The following is a 12,503-nucleotide window of genomic DNA, read 5'->3' on the forward strand; positions in this document are numbered from 1 at the left end:
TCTGCTTTGGCTTTGCAGTGGGCATCACTCGAGATATATTAATGAAACACTGATCTGACTCTATCTCCCTCTCACCCCAATCTTTGTTTTCATCATTTCTTTTCATCAGATCCTTTTTGGAGATTCTGTTTGATTTTATTATGTACTCACCTTCCTCTCTCTCTCTCTCTCTCTCTCTCTCGGCCTGTAACTGTCTCTTTATCTGTGCATGTGTATTTGGGGCATAAGGGGTGCTGCTGCAGTACTCATTACAAAGGCAAAAAAACCCTCTCTGCTCTATGCAGAGACTCTAAGCCTGTACTGAGGCCTTTGTCTGCATATGGGTGTGTCTACTCAGAAGAGACATATTGTTGTCCCCTCAGTCCTCCTCTCAGTCTTAGCACTAATTTCTCTCTTTGTCTCACTCTCTCTCTCTCTTTCTCATCCTCTTTCCAGCAGAGAAGCAAAGCATAAGGTCCTGACTTATCAGAGTGTGCTGTTGGGGCCACATTCTGTTTATTAACCAAAATTTCACAGAGTTTTAGTGACAGTAAGGAACAGCAACTGTGTGACTGTTGGGGTAAGGAAATGCTTAATAATTAGGAAATTAAATGCTTGAAGAGGCTGTCTTGCGACAAGCCGCCTCCAGCTAATTTCATCTGTTATTCAGCTCTGTGCCTGCCTCGCTCCCCAAGTCCTGCGATCACAAACCGCCCTGGCTCAGCTCTGCACCAGCAGCAGCCCATTAACTACACCAGATTACAAGATCAAATCAGCCCTAAACCCTGTTAACACAACTTTCAGGCTCAGAAATGCATATTCTGCAATGGCACTACATCATCGTTTATATGGAAATTAGAGAACAATGGGAGCCCTGGCACTGATGTGCACCGAAAGCCAGGGATGGTATTTTTTGTATTTACTGCTTGACCTCTTTATCTGTTTTAAGTGTTCTGCAGATTACCTGGGGAAATATGTTCTTTTAGTGAGCGTCACACATACAGTTATGTTGAGGTCAAGCTCCTGGAATTAGATTTGTGTACATCAGCAGCTCACTGGCTTAAAGAAAAATGTGTTGAGGTGTATTGTGGCATAAATTGAAGGTAACAGTAGTTATAATGAGGGAGTTAAGTGAGTTATCGCTTGTAGTTTTGGTAAAGTAAGGGAGATAGAGTACTTTTTCGTTACTTTTTTCTGCTTTTTAAAATGCGTTCTCCATACTGATGTTGTCTCGGGGCTTCAGGTGAGGAGGCCTGTTCACATGTGTATACATGTGCACAGGTGTTTCTAGGCGTCAGGGATACACTCGAAAGAACCACACCATATAGGTTTTGTGTAGTGTGAGACGGTGTAGCTGCATTGCTAAACAGAGAGAGCATGGCATACTTAAACCAACAAATTCTGTGTTTGCACCAAATGTTATTCAGTATTTTATAGCAATAATATTATGATCTAGAGTTGTGTTTCAAAAAACAAGCAGGACAGTCCGCCACCGGGCGGAGGTAATTCTCCCGCTCTCCAGCGAGAATCAGCTTAATTAAAGGCTTCTCTCGACAACAGGTCCGGTACACATCAGTTGGCAGTGCGTTTGGTACGCCTACATTGCAGAGGAAAGTCGGGAAGGTGTGAAATGCACCTGTGAGGTATCAGCCCATCAGAGCAACCTCCTAACATCATCTCACCAGGCAGAGTTAGAGTCACACCGTGGCATGAGTTGACTCCTCTTGGTGCAAATGAAAAGGAGTGTAATACACTCAGTTGGCAGTTTGTTAGGCACGACTAGCTAAAAACTAATATGGTACACACAACAGTCCTGCAGTAAATCCTGCCTCCATGAAGATTATGAAGTTCAGCCTTTATTGAAATTATTTTAGAGAGGTATTGATTTAAATGTGTGATCATTTGGAAAAACAGTTTGAACTATCACGGAGGTAGGATTCATTGCAGGACTGCTGAAAACGTGGTATAAACATCAATGGGTTATTTGGTGCAATAAATAAGTGAAAATTGGAGCCCTGCAGCGGGTGAGCCGATTGTTTTTTATTATACGGCTGTTGTATTAGATTGCAACAGTTTTAGCTAGGTGTACCTAAGAAAGTGCCAACTGAGGCTGTCTGCCTACTAGTTACTGAAACATGCTGACGACTAAAGAAAGCCGGAGTGGCATTAGGTCGGTTGTCAGGGACAGACTAACGAGCAGGCAGAGACTTACAGCATTAGGAGGAGTTTGTTCTTAAAACCCAGAGGATTAGTAATGGTCTGCCTGGGATAAATGAAGCCAGACCTACTGATAGATGAATTAGAGGTTAGCCTGCATTTCAACCCTATTAGCGATGCAGCACATCGAATAGTGAGCTGCTGTTGTGACCATGAAGGTGCGCCTGAGGAGTTAGCTAGATGCCTTTTGTTCTGCAGGTTGTGTGTTGCACAGCGCAAAAGTGTAAAAAATAGATAAACAAATAACATGAAAAGCATGCAAATTATTGTATTATTACCTTCATTAAGGAGGTTATGTTTGCGGCTCTGTCCGTCTGTTGGCTAGCAGGATAGATTAGATACATGTTAACAGATTTCAGTCAAAATTGATGGAGAGTTAAGGAACAGGTCAGTCATGGATTTGGATGTATGTGCGGCAATAAGAAACTTTAAGAAGAATCTTTAATATGAAATAACATAAACATGTTTGCTGTTTTATCAGCAACTACTGTAGTTAGTGTACAGGAAGTAAAATGACACATGTTCACTGCATTTTAGAATTTATAGAATAACAAATATAGAGGATTGTGTAGCCATGGAGGCATGACCTCTGTTTGATTGCTATTTTACTGAAAACAAGAACAGCAACTTTTAAGAGGACCATGTAGTACATTCCTAAATCCTTAAATCCTTAAATAAGGTTTAAGTGGAGTGATTTTCCTTATACTTCTGTATGCTACGAGATATTTGTTATCGTTTAAAAACATTCCCTGAAGAATAACAAAAATGAAAATTATTGTATGCCATAGTCAATTTTTTGTAGGTTATTTGCAAATATGATATTTTAAGACAAGATAGGACTTTCTAAAATGTGTTTCTTTGCATTACAGTTCTGCTTTCTGGCTTTAGTAATATATGCTAAATATTGTGTATTATTGATAATTTACATGTGATGTGGGTCTCTGTTCAGGTCTGGACTTCCATGAGGACCTGCATCGCATTGGAGCAAAGGAGGGTCTGAAGGGCCGCAAACTTCAGAAGGCCATGGAGAGCTACGCGTGGAACATCACTGTGCTCAAGGTGAGATGAACTGAACCACACCTCGCAAGGGGTCCTCAACACAACCAGGACCCACATAACTGCACTGTACCTCCAGTTTGCGTAAAGTACTGACGAACACCTTTGATTGATGTCAACGTGTAAGATTATATTAGAGACTATAATGAGCTGGATAAGCAACCCCAGGCCCTGTAGCTGAGATTAAAATATGTGGTGTCTTAAAAAAGCTCCCCGGGCTAATTATATTTGCCTCCTCTCTAATCCCTAAATCTCTTGATTAATTACTGTTGATTCCAAGTGCTGTTTTAGTTATTTGCTCGTGCAACTATCTTGACAAGATATGATAGGATTGTTCACACTTGATTGTAGACGCACGCAGGCGGCTCCGTTATTCCTCATAAGGAGACATTGGGCCCCTTGGACATGCCTTAAAAGATGATGCTCAGCAAGATGCATTCTTGTCTCTGCCTGCCCCGTGACACGGGAGATAAGGTTGCCTGATGCCCCCATCTCATCGCTTTTGTGAGCACCGATAGTAATAACAGCACTGATAAAACACCACATGCTGCTCAAACTATGCACTGCACAGTGGGCCTGTTTGGCTAAGTAAGGACAGAGCAGGCAGGATATTTTTATCTCATCTCATACTCGGTCAATACGAGAACAAGTGCAGGCACAAATTATGTCTTGCCAAAGCCGAAATTAGAGCTTGGTAAAAGAACGGTCTCTTATCCGGCTTGTCAAATGTGGAATATACCATCTGATACCACTAGTGAAATGACTACGAATGCTTTTTAAAACATATATCTTAAGTTAATGTATGTGAGGCAATATATTTCATGGTATATGAGGTGGGTTTCCCGATGGATGCAGGATTTTAACTGTTGTTTTAGTGTTTTAATGGTATTTTTTGTGCTGTACAATGTGTGGGGTTAGTTGTGGGTTTTAAGTGTACTACTTGTACAAATAGTGTTTGGGGTTTTTTTTTGGATTTATTAAAGTGATGTTTTTATGTTTGACTCTTGACAGAATAGCCCCGTTGGGCTAAAAGAGATAAAAACTCAAATCAAATCATCACCCTGAAACCATTTAGTATTGAGTGAAGACGCTCCCTCGGCTGAGCTTTTTTCAGGTTAGGTCAGGGTTAAGTGGATGTTTGAATGCTTGATTCCTCTGTGCCTTTTCACGTCTTCCCTCTCACATAGGGAACACCTAAAAGTAGTGAAGATTAAGGGAGCAACTTGCAGTTACTGTAAATAACAATTATTTTGATATTACTCTCTCATATTTTGATTAACAGATTAATAGTTTAGTCTCTAATGTCAGAAAATGGAGTCCTTGGTGATATCATTTGATAACTAACTGTAACTAACCAAAATCTTTAGAGCAAATCCTCAAATTTGGGGAGCTGAAAATGGCAAATGCCTGGCATTATGGGTTTATAGATTAATTAAATGCTTAATTAATTACCAAAACTGTTTCAGATACATTTTTGGATAATTGATTAATCAACTCATCGTTTCAGCACTAATGAATGTTATGGCTATAATTCTTGTAGATCAGTTTTAGAAGTTATTGTCTTCCTGTTTTTCTGGAACTTCTAGAGTAGCACTGTGTGCAACAGCCGGATTTATCTTAATTAAGCTTCATTGCACTCTATATAATTGGGAAATGCATGTGCTTAAGTAGAATATGCATTGCGTCTGGACACCCAGACGTAATCCTTACCCCCCCAATCAGTCCTAAACCCATCGAACTCCTCCCATCCCTGCCTTGTCTCTCCAAACAGACACTTCCCTCCTTCGTCCCTTCCTAGTCGTCTAGTGTTTTTAAGGAGCCGCATTCTCGACATGAAGGCATCTTGGCGTGCGCATAACTCCTCCTCCTCTTCCTCCTCCCGTTCTTCACTTGTAATCTGTGTCTTATACTGAACATTTGGTGAGAGCCTGGTGCCTATCTGCCAAGGCTGGCAGCCATGCCCAGTTATTTCACCTATTAACCTCTCCAGATCCTCGGCGCACTGGGAAGCACTTGTTGGTAGATCGTGGGGAGCTGGGAGGAAGTGAGAGAAAGAGTCTGGTCTTCATTCTGTCTCCCAAACTCACCCTTTCTTTGACAGTTACAGTCGGGTCAGAGTTGACACGGTGAATGAGGGTATTTGCCCATTTTTCCCAGCGATACCACCCTGTCACTCATTCTACTCAAGAGAAAAACAAAATCAGAGAGACAAAAAGAGAGGCTTTGAAGCCATTGTCGAGCATATTGTTGTGTCTCTTATGAAAAATAAAAGGCACCAAAAACATACTGCCTCTTGTTTGCTCCCAAATCTATCACCATTGTGGTTTCTATTGTAATTAAGTGTTGTTTGAGGCATTTTATCACATAATTAATCAATCTCCTGCTGAAATAGCTCAGATTTTGGCTATAGGTGGCCATGCCATGGATGCGCCCTTTTTGTCGTCTTACCATCTCTCATTTTCTGATGCTTCAGTCCAGAACTCATGGATTCTATTGGTGTGTGTGTGTTGAGTAGTTGATGGATCAAATAGGAACCCACTGAATCCACATGGTAGTTCAGGTGGCCATGCATTGCTCTCAGTCTTGCTCGTGATCCGCTGTCACATACCCCTCTCTGTCTACAACCCTAAAATAATCTACTCAAGGCAGGTTATTGACGGCCCAATCGCTGCCAAAGGTATGGACTGATTCTGATAAACCAGGAGGAGATTATAGGCTAGAATTTAATGATGATATAGTGATGGGATTCGGTGGCTGCAAAGGCTTGGGCTTAGCCCCCTGTGAATAGCTTAAGGCGTGCTATAGGGGTAAATGTACCCGAATACAAGTGCCGTTGTGATTTGGCTCTGGCAGCAAAGAACAAGCTTTTCGCTGTTTTATTTTATGCCTGGTGAGTCATGACTTATATAATTTGCGTTTTTTATACATATGACTTATTCATGCTCGTGGTTTGCATACTGGAGCGGCTCGGGTAAAAGGCCGCCTGCGGCGTACTAACATCACCTGGGACCAGAACGTTGGGCGTTGTATGCAGGGCAGCACCTTCACTCATCCCGCAATATGTCAGACTGCTGTGCATGCCTTGTGGCTCCGAGAACTTTATCCCTTGCGCCGTTTACACTTCGGTCTGGTGCGGAACAGGTCGGTCTGTGTCTCTCTTCACAGGGATGTTAGGCCACTGAACTGCCACAGCGGGTCAGATGTCCCGAGTGAAGTTGAGAGGGGGGCACCGTAGAAGTGGAGAGACTTTGTAAAAGCATGTGGTCAGATTTCTTTTCTTTCTTTTGGCCAGTTCTAATAATATAAGCTCCTCTCACACACAGAAATAACCGCCTGCGGAGAAGACTCAACCACATTTCCACATGGCAGAGACAGCTAGCTTAAGCAGGCAGGCTGCCATGGCAGTGGCCCAGACTTACTTGACAGTGCTGTATAGCAGGAAGCCTGCCCTGACCACTTCCTCCGCATATGGCAGGGATTCATCTCTGGTTGCTCCCAAATAAAGAGCAGAAATGTAGTATAACATTATCACCATATGACAGCACCATTTGCCAGCTGAGGGGAGCAGTTGGAAGGGCTGGCAAGCAACCACGGGCCTTCGTTCAGTGGCTTTATACTGCCCCCTTCTGCAACTTATTATTTGATGCACTAAGGAAAAGTATTCCTTTAGCACTTTTACCAGAATGATTTTTTAAATCTTTATTTAACCAAGTAAAAGTACTTTTGAGATTAAAATCTCTTTCTCAAAAGAGACCACGTCCAAAAGATAGTGTAGTACTAAATGATATTATCCAAGGTCAAACAGCCCTGATGGAATGGATATCAAAGAGGTTTCCTGCTGCTTCTGTTGCCCTAAAATCTGATATGGTTATGTTGTTTTGACAAAGCTGTCTCTCTTTCTTTCTGTCTCCCTCTGTCTCAATTTCAGGGCCAGGCAGACCTGCTGAAGCACGCCAAGAGCGAGGCGCTGGACACTCTGCGTCAGATCCACTGTGCAGCTCAGTCCTGTGGCCTCAGTAAAAACGGAGCAGCTTCCCCCCAGCTCCAGCATCATCCTCACCACCAGCCACAGCAGGTCCAGATACAGCAACAGTCTCAGGCCAAGCCCCAACCACAGCCTCCACCACTGCAACAGTCCCAAACTCAGCCCCAATCCCAGATCGCACCTCAGTCTTATCTCCATCCCCTTCCCCAGCCACAGTCCCAGCCACATTTCCAGCCACATCCTCAGCTAGCAGCTCTCCCTCTGGTTCAAACTGTTGCAAAACCACCGGCCTATCCTCAACCCCCGCCCCTACCCCAGCTTCAGTTTCAGTTCCAGAGGCAGCAGCTGAGGGCAGCAGGATCTCTCGAAGCCATCCCTGAGAAAGAGATGGTCAGTGATGATCCTGCGAGATCCTGCTGACCCGCAGCCTGTGCCCACAGAGAATCCTACCCAAAGAGAGACAGAGAGAGCGAGATAGAGATGGAGAAGCAGAGGGGTGTACAGGAAAAGCAGGAGGCCAGTGACGAAAGGGAGATGGAGGAAGTAATGGAAAGAGTTAAAGAGATGATGATGGTGAGGAAGACGCGTCGTGTTAGAAGTGAGACGCAGGTCTGAGAGGTGGGCTTAAGGAGAAAAGAAGGAGAAACCTCACACCGTCTGAGCCAGAAGGTTTTGGTTTCTTCTGTCGTCTTTCTTGTTTAAAGCAAAAGAGTAACAGCTAGTAACACACTTCTGGTATGTGTTTCTACATAGGAACGCATTCAGTAGGTGGATCAGTAAGTTGGATATCCTTGTCTCTCTCTGGGCAGTGCTAGTTACATGCCTCTCCAGTATGTACTCTAGCTCTGTGGGTACAGGCTTTACCTCGCGGCGGCGTCTAATGCCGCAAAATTTGCCTTTTCATCTCCAGAGACTCCTCGGCATGTCTTTGAGCTTTTGTTTCTTCATGCTCACGCTCTTCCTCCTCCATCTTAGACATAGAGCTAAGAGCGATCCCTCGCACCTTTCAATGAAGAGGACGCCATTTTGATTTTAAGTGCACAAAGTAGAGCAGCTTGTCTAGGCTGAGCTCTGTAGGATTCACAGATGACCATTTCAGCACAAACCAGTGAGCTGTAGAGCTAAACTAGAAAAAAAAACTGCAGCTGTTGATGTGTGCACTCACACCATTGTTCCACTTGCATCCCTTGCTGCTGTGTCAACCTCCATCAAGCCCCACACTTCTCCAGTGACATTACTTAGGATTTAAGTTCTTCAGCATTCCCGGACTCTCCCCACAGGGTCTCCTTGTCTCCTCCCCAGGGGCTGTGTGTGTGTGTGTGTGACGTTACGTGAGTTGGTGTTTTGGTCCCCAGGGTGGAGCTAGTCCACATCATTGAGTGGCGGAGCTCACCAGCCAATCACAACTGGAATATCTGACCCTGCCTGTTAAAGGCCAAAGGTCAACAGGAACATGGTACTGCTGTCAGTAAAAACACAAAATAAAGTAAATATAGATGTAAACTGTATGTAAAATGTACGAAGGGAAAATATATTGCTATATTATTTCTTGCAGACACAGACATTAATGATTGATATATGAATAATTGTTGTTAGATCTATTGATATTTGGATTCTTTTTTAACATTACTTCCACATATACAGTGATTTGACACCTGTTGTTCTGTGGTGCAGATCAGGACAACCAGTGCATGTGGGACTGGAACGAGGGATTACGGGTTAGCGCCACAACACGAGGGTCAAACAATAACCTGACATGTGTTTCACTGCAAAGTGAGTGTGGATTCTGTTGGTATTAAGAGCTCCTTTAAGTGGCCCATTAAAACTGGCTTTTGTTGTTTATCTCGTCTCCTCTCATTCATTGCTCTTTACTGACTTTCATATGGGGGTACATTCAAGTGTTTTTATACGGGGCTGTTCAATGTGCCTGTTTTTGGGCGATTTGACTTGAATTTGGGCGACGGATCAATCAATTCCATGGACTGATGTTTGCTGAAAATGTTTCAGCTGTGCAGGGTTCAGAGAAGACTGTGAGTGAAGGTGCTTTTTGTGATTGCACTGAACCAGACATCACTAGCTCTAGAGCATTTTGAAAGCAGCTCTCAACGTGAATGTAAAGAAATCAATAAAGCTTTTGGAAAGCTTTATTGATTGCTTTTGATGCACTGGGAATTCTCTTGATATAGAATTCTTTTTTCGTATCAATAAACAAGAAGTAGGCCATCATGAATTAGTTTATCTATTTAAAGCAGTGCAACAAATATTAATTGAATGGCTAAGAGGATGGAAAGATGAAAACAGCAATCTGAAAGCCAATAATTGCTTTCATGCGGGAGCAGGGGATGTAGCTGAGAGTTACTGCCTCCCTGAAAGAATATTGATAAGGGCCTTTCTCTTTTCAGTTAAAATAATACTACCTTAAGTTTTGGGGTCCTTTTCAGCCGTGGGACCATAAATTCATCAGCACTAGTGACTGCTCTGTGTAGGAGCAAGAAAATGCGCAAAACCTCATTAGCATGACTTTTGAATGAGCTTGTCATTAGAACTGAGAAAGGGCATCAGGGCTTTTTCTATATTTGAGTGATATTTTAGAACTCCCCAGACACATTAGCTAATTGACTTCTGTCCCTTGCCACTATTTGTAATGGTATGTCTTAATAAAACCTTTGGCATGCAGCCACAAAGACATACCTGTTGTTCATCAGAGGTCCAGAGGAGTGCCTTGGAGATGATCAGCCACAGGAGACTAATTAATGGCAGCGAGCTTGATGGCAAACCTTCAAATGAAGAAGGAGCGGAAACAAAAGAATTAGTGGGTTTTGTGTCATGTTCGTTGTTGGCCTGAATGACGTCCGCACAGGGTTTTGACAGTTTGGACAACATGTAACAATATAAAAGGCACTTGCTCTTCGCCTGTGGAGATAAGAAGATCAGATGACTCTGCCTCACACGAATCAGAAGATTACGTGGTTCCCCACCAACTTCCAGAAAGCTGCTGGGATGGACACGTCTAACAGGGTAAGGCATCTAAAATTTGATCTTTAATCTAAAATTAAAGACAAAAATATGTTGTGTACATGGCAGATTCATGGTATTTAAAGTTGCAAAAGAGTTTATACTCATTTATGAATGTATTTGCTGCCATGTCTTCCTACTTTGATATAAATGAGGTTTCTTTTCCTAAAATATCCATATCTTTTTTGGCCTTAACAAGGCATTTTGAATATTAACATTTTAGCATTTGACGCCCGACATTGTTTCACCATGTCACTGTGATTGAAGTTGCTTATTCAAATGGTGAAACCAACGTACCTGGGTTGCATTTACTCAGCACCGAAGGGCACCCTTTCCTAAAAACCTCTTTAGGACAGATGGTGCTCTCTGTTCAGGGGATGAGCACGTTCTTTTCAGGCCATTTTAAATAGACGGAACACTTTCTGAGGTCTGATCAAGCATGCAGTGATGGTTATCAATGTCTTTCCATGGTTTTTGTCACTGGCATTGTCCATGTCTAAGGTCAAGGGTTGCAAATTAGAGTAGGCTATATGTACTTCTCTGTTTTCATGTATCTGTTTGTATCCTAGACTAAAAAATAGTTTGTCTAGGATGTGGGCAAATTGCTTAGCCGTGACTATACCCTTATAATCACCAAAGGTTGCACATTTTCACTTATATGAACTTTACAAAATAAAATGCATTCTGTTAGATTGGGACGCTTTTGTTTATGTAACATCACTTTATCGTTTTATTATGCATATTCAGAATAAATGTCAGAATCCTATTACTGGAGAGTCGATGTTTCATATCCATTATGAGCAGATAAATGGTTGAGGACAGTACCATTATCCCAGTTGTTGGTGATGATGATACTCTGTATCCTTGACTACAGGTTAAGGCGTAATTATGTAGAATAAATATCAGCCTCATCTTACTGGAGATCCAGTGATTCATATTCATTATACATAGATAAGAGTTTGTCCGTCTGGTGGAAAAAGTTACAATAAAAAAATTGTACTTTTTGTTTCTTTTAGTCTGCCAAAACTACAGTTTGAATTCTGGTCATTGCATTAGTTCATATGGGTGTAAACTAATCTCTTTGATCCGGCAGAAAGTCCTGGTGCTAGTCATGATGTTGCTGCTGTCTCAAGTGACCTCCGAAGCTCACAGCATGTCTGAGTGCTGCAGACAGCCATCTCGCTCCTGTCGCCTCTCTGTGTTGCTGTGTCGCTCTAGCGGCAAGCCTTCGGGGGGAACCGTCACCGGAGATGCCGCCGCTGGCATCCTCGCTCCGGGTAAATGGAAAGAAGATGAGCATCGCCTACACAGCTGGCTCCGCCAGGTCCTGCAGGGCTCCCGGAACCAAGCAGCAGGCATCCTGACTGTGGGGAAAAGGACTGAAGAGAGGGCTGGAGAGCAGTACATGGACCGGATGGCTCAGTCAGGAACATCCATCACGACGCCCCTTCCTGTTTGAAGGCATACTCACACCTCACGGTATAAGGATACTGGGACTGTTAAATGTAGGTAGAAAAATAACAGACATTTTGTGAGTGGTATCATATAAAATGTATATTTGGTTTGCTAATGTAGAAATATATGTGTGATTTTCTTTTAACTGTGCCTTTTTGGATGTGATATGATTTGCATTTGCCTGAGAGAGAACTTTCGGGAGATGTGTAATATTGTACATATATGTATATTTAAAAAAAAACATAAACCTGACAGCATGTCTTTAGTCATTCTTGGATGGGTTTCCTAGGACCAGAAGTAAAGATTTCTTCTGTATGTAGGCTATTAAGATTTTTTTTCCCTCATGTTACTTACTATTAAGTATTTTAAGTATTTTAATTTGGCTCCTCTAAAAAAAAAACATTGTTGGTATGTGTGAATATTCGCACAGAATCGAACCAAAACAGAAAAACTAACTTAAAAGATCAGGAATTACTGCAGGAGGGAGGAGAACGCCGATTATATGCTATACTATCATCTTTAATATGCTGGGGGAAAAAAAGCCCGGTGACTCAGGTCTCGTCTAGGCTTCTATTTAGATTTTGTGTGACATGCACCCAGGAGCCCATCACAGTGTGGGAATAAAGCGAGCCACAAGATGGTGCTGATATTGTAAAAAAGTGAATAAGAGTAGAAGGACTGATACAGATGGGAGCCTGATTTCTGAATAGTGTAATTATTCCAACAGGGTGCCTTGTGCATGTTTTGTAAAAAATGTTTAACACTGTTTCTAGCCTCCCTTCTGTCTGCCATGACG

The 12,503-nt window shown here is 42.5% G+C and overlaps 2 protein-coding genes across 3 annotated transcripts in view; both read left to right on the forward strand.

The window, feature by feature from the left end:
• Nucleotides 1-9,051, forward strand: part of si:ch211-210g13.5 (inactive phospholipase C-like protein 2) — a 68,309-nt gene extending 59,258 nt beyond the window's left edge. Inside the window, exons 5-6 of one of the 2 annotated variants that reach the window (XR_005707196.1) lie at nt 439-559; nt 3,146-3,227. Coding sequence is in view for 1 of the 2 variants with exons in the window: in XM_040123739.1 (XP_039979673.1) it covers nt 3,146-3,255; nt 7,181-7,657 (587 nt within the window). In the remaining variant the exon portion in view is untranslated. Of the gene's footprint in view, nt 1-438; nt 560-3,145; nt 3,256-7,180 lie in introns of those variants that run through there. The other variant, XM_040123739.1, reaches the window with a different exon arrangement.
• Nucleotides 9,052-10,171: 1,120 nt separating this feature from the next.
• hcrt (hypocretin (orexin) neuropeptide precursor) lies at nt 10,172-11,711 on the forward strand. Its single transcript, XM_040123734.1, has 2 exons — nt 10,172-10,255; nt 11,346-11,711. Exons 1-2 carry the CDS (start codon nt 10,172-10,174, stop codon nt 11,709-11,711), a joined length of 450 nt encoding a protein of 149 aa, XP_039979668.1.
• Nucleotides 11,712-12,503: the final 792 nt, after the last annotated feature.

This window comes from Xiphias gladius, chromosome 3 (genome assembly GCF_016859285.1).
Source record: "Xiphias gladius isolate SHS-SW01 ecotype Sanya breed wild chromosome 3, ASM1685928v1, whole genome shotgun sequence".
Taxonomy (NCBI): Eukaryota; Metazoa; Chordata; class Actinopteri; order Istiophoriformes; family Xiphiidae; genus Xiphias; species Xiphias gladius.

Coding starts and splice junctions, on each gene's coding strand:
- hcrt (XM_040123734.1), top strand. CDS start 10,172: ATGACTCTGCCTCACACGAATCAGAAGATTACGTGGTTCCCCACCAAC. Junction 10,256..11,345: donor GGATGGACACGTCTAACAGG/GTAAGGCATCTA, acceptor TTGATCCGGCAG/AAAGTCCTGGTGCTAGTCAT.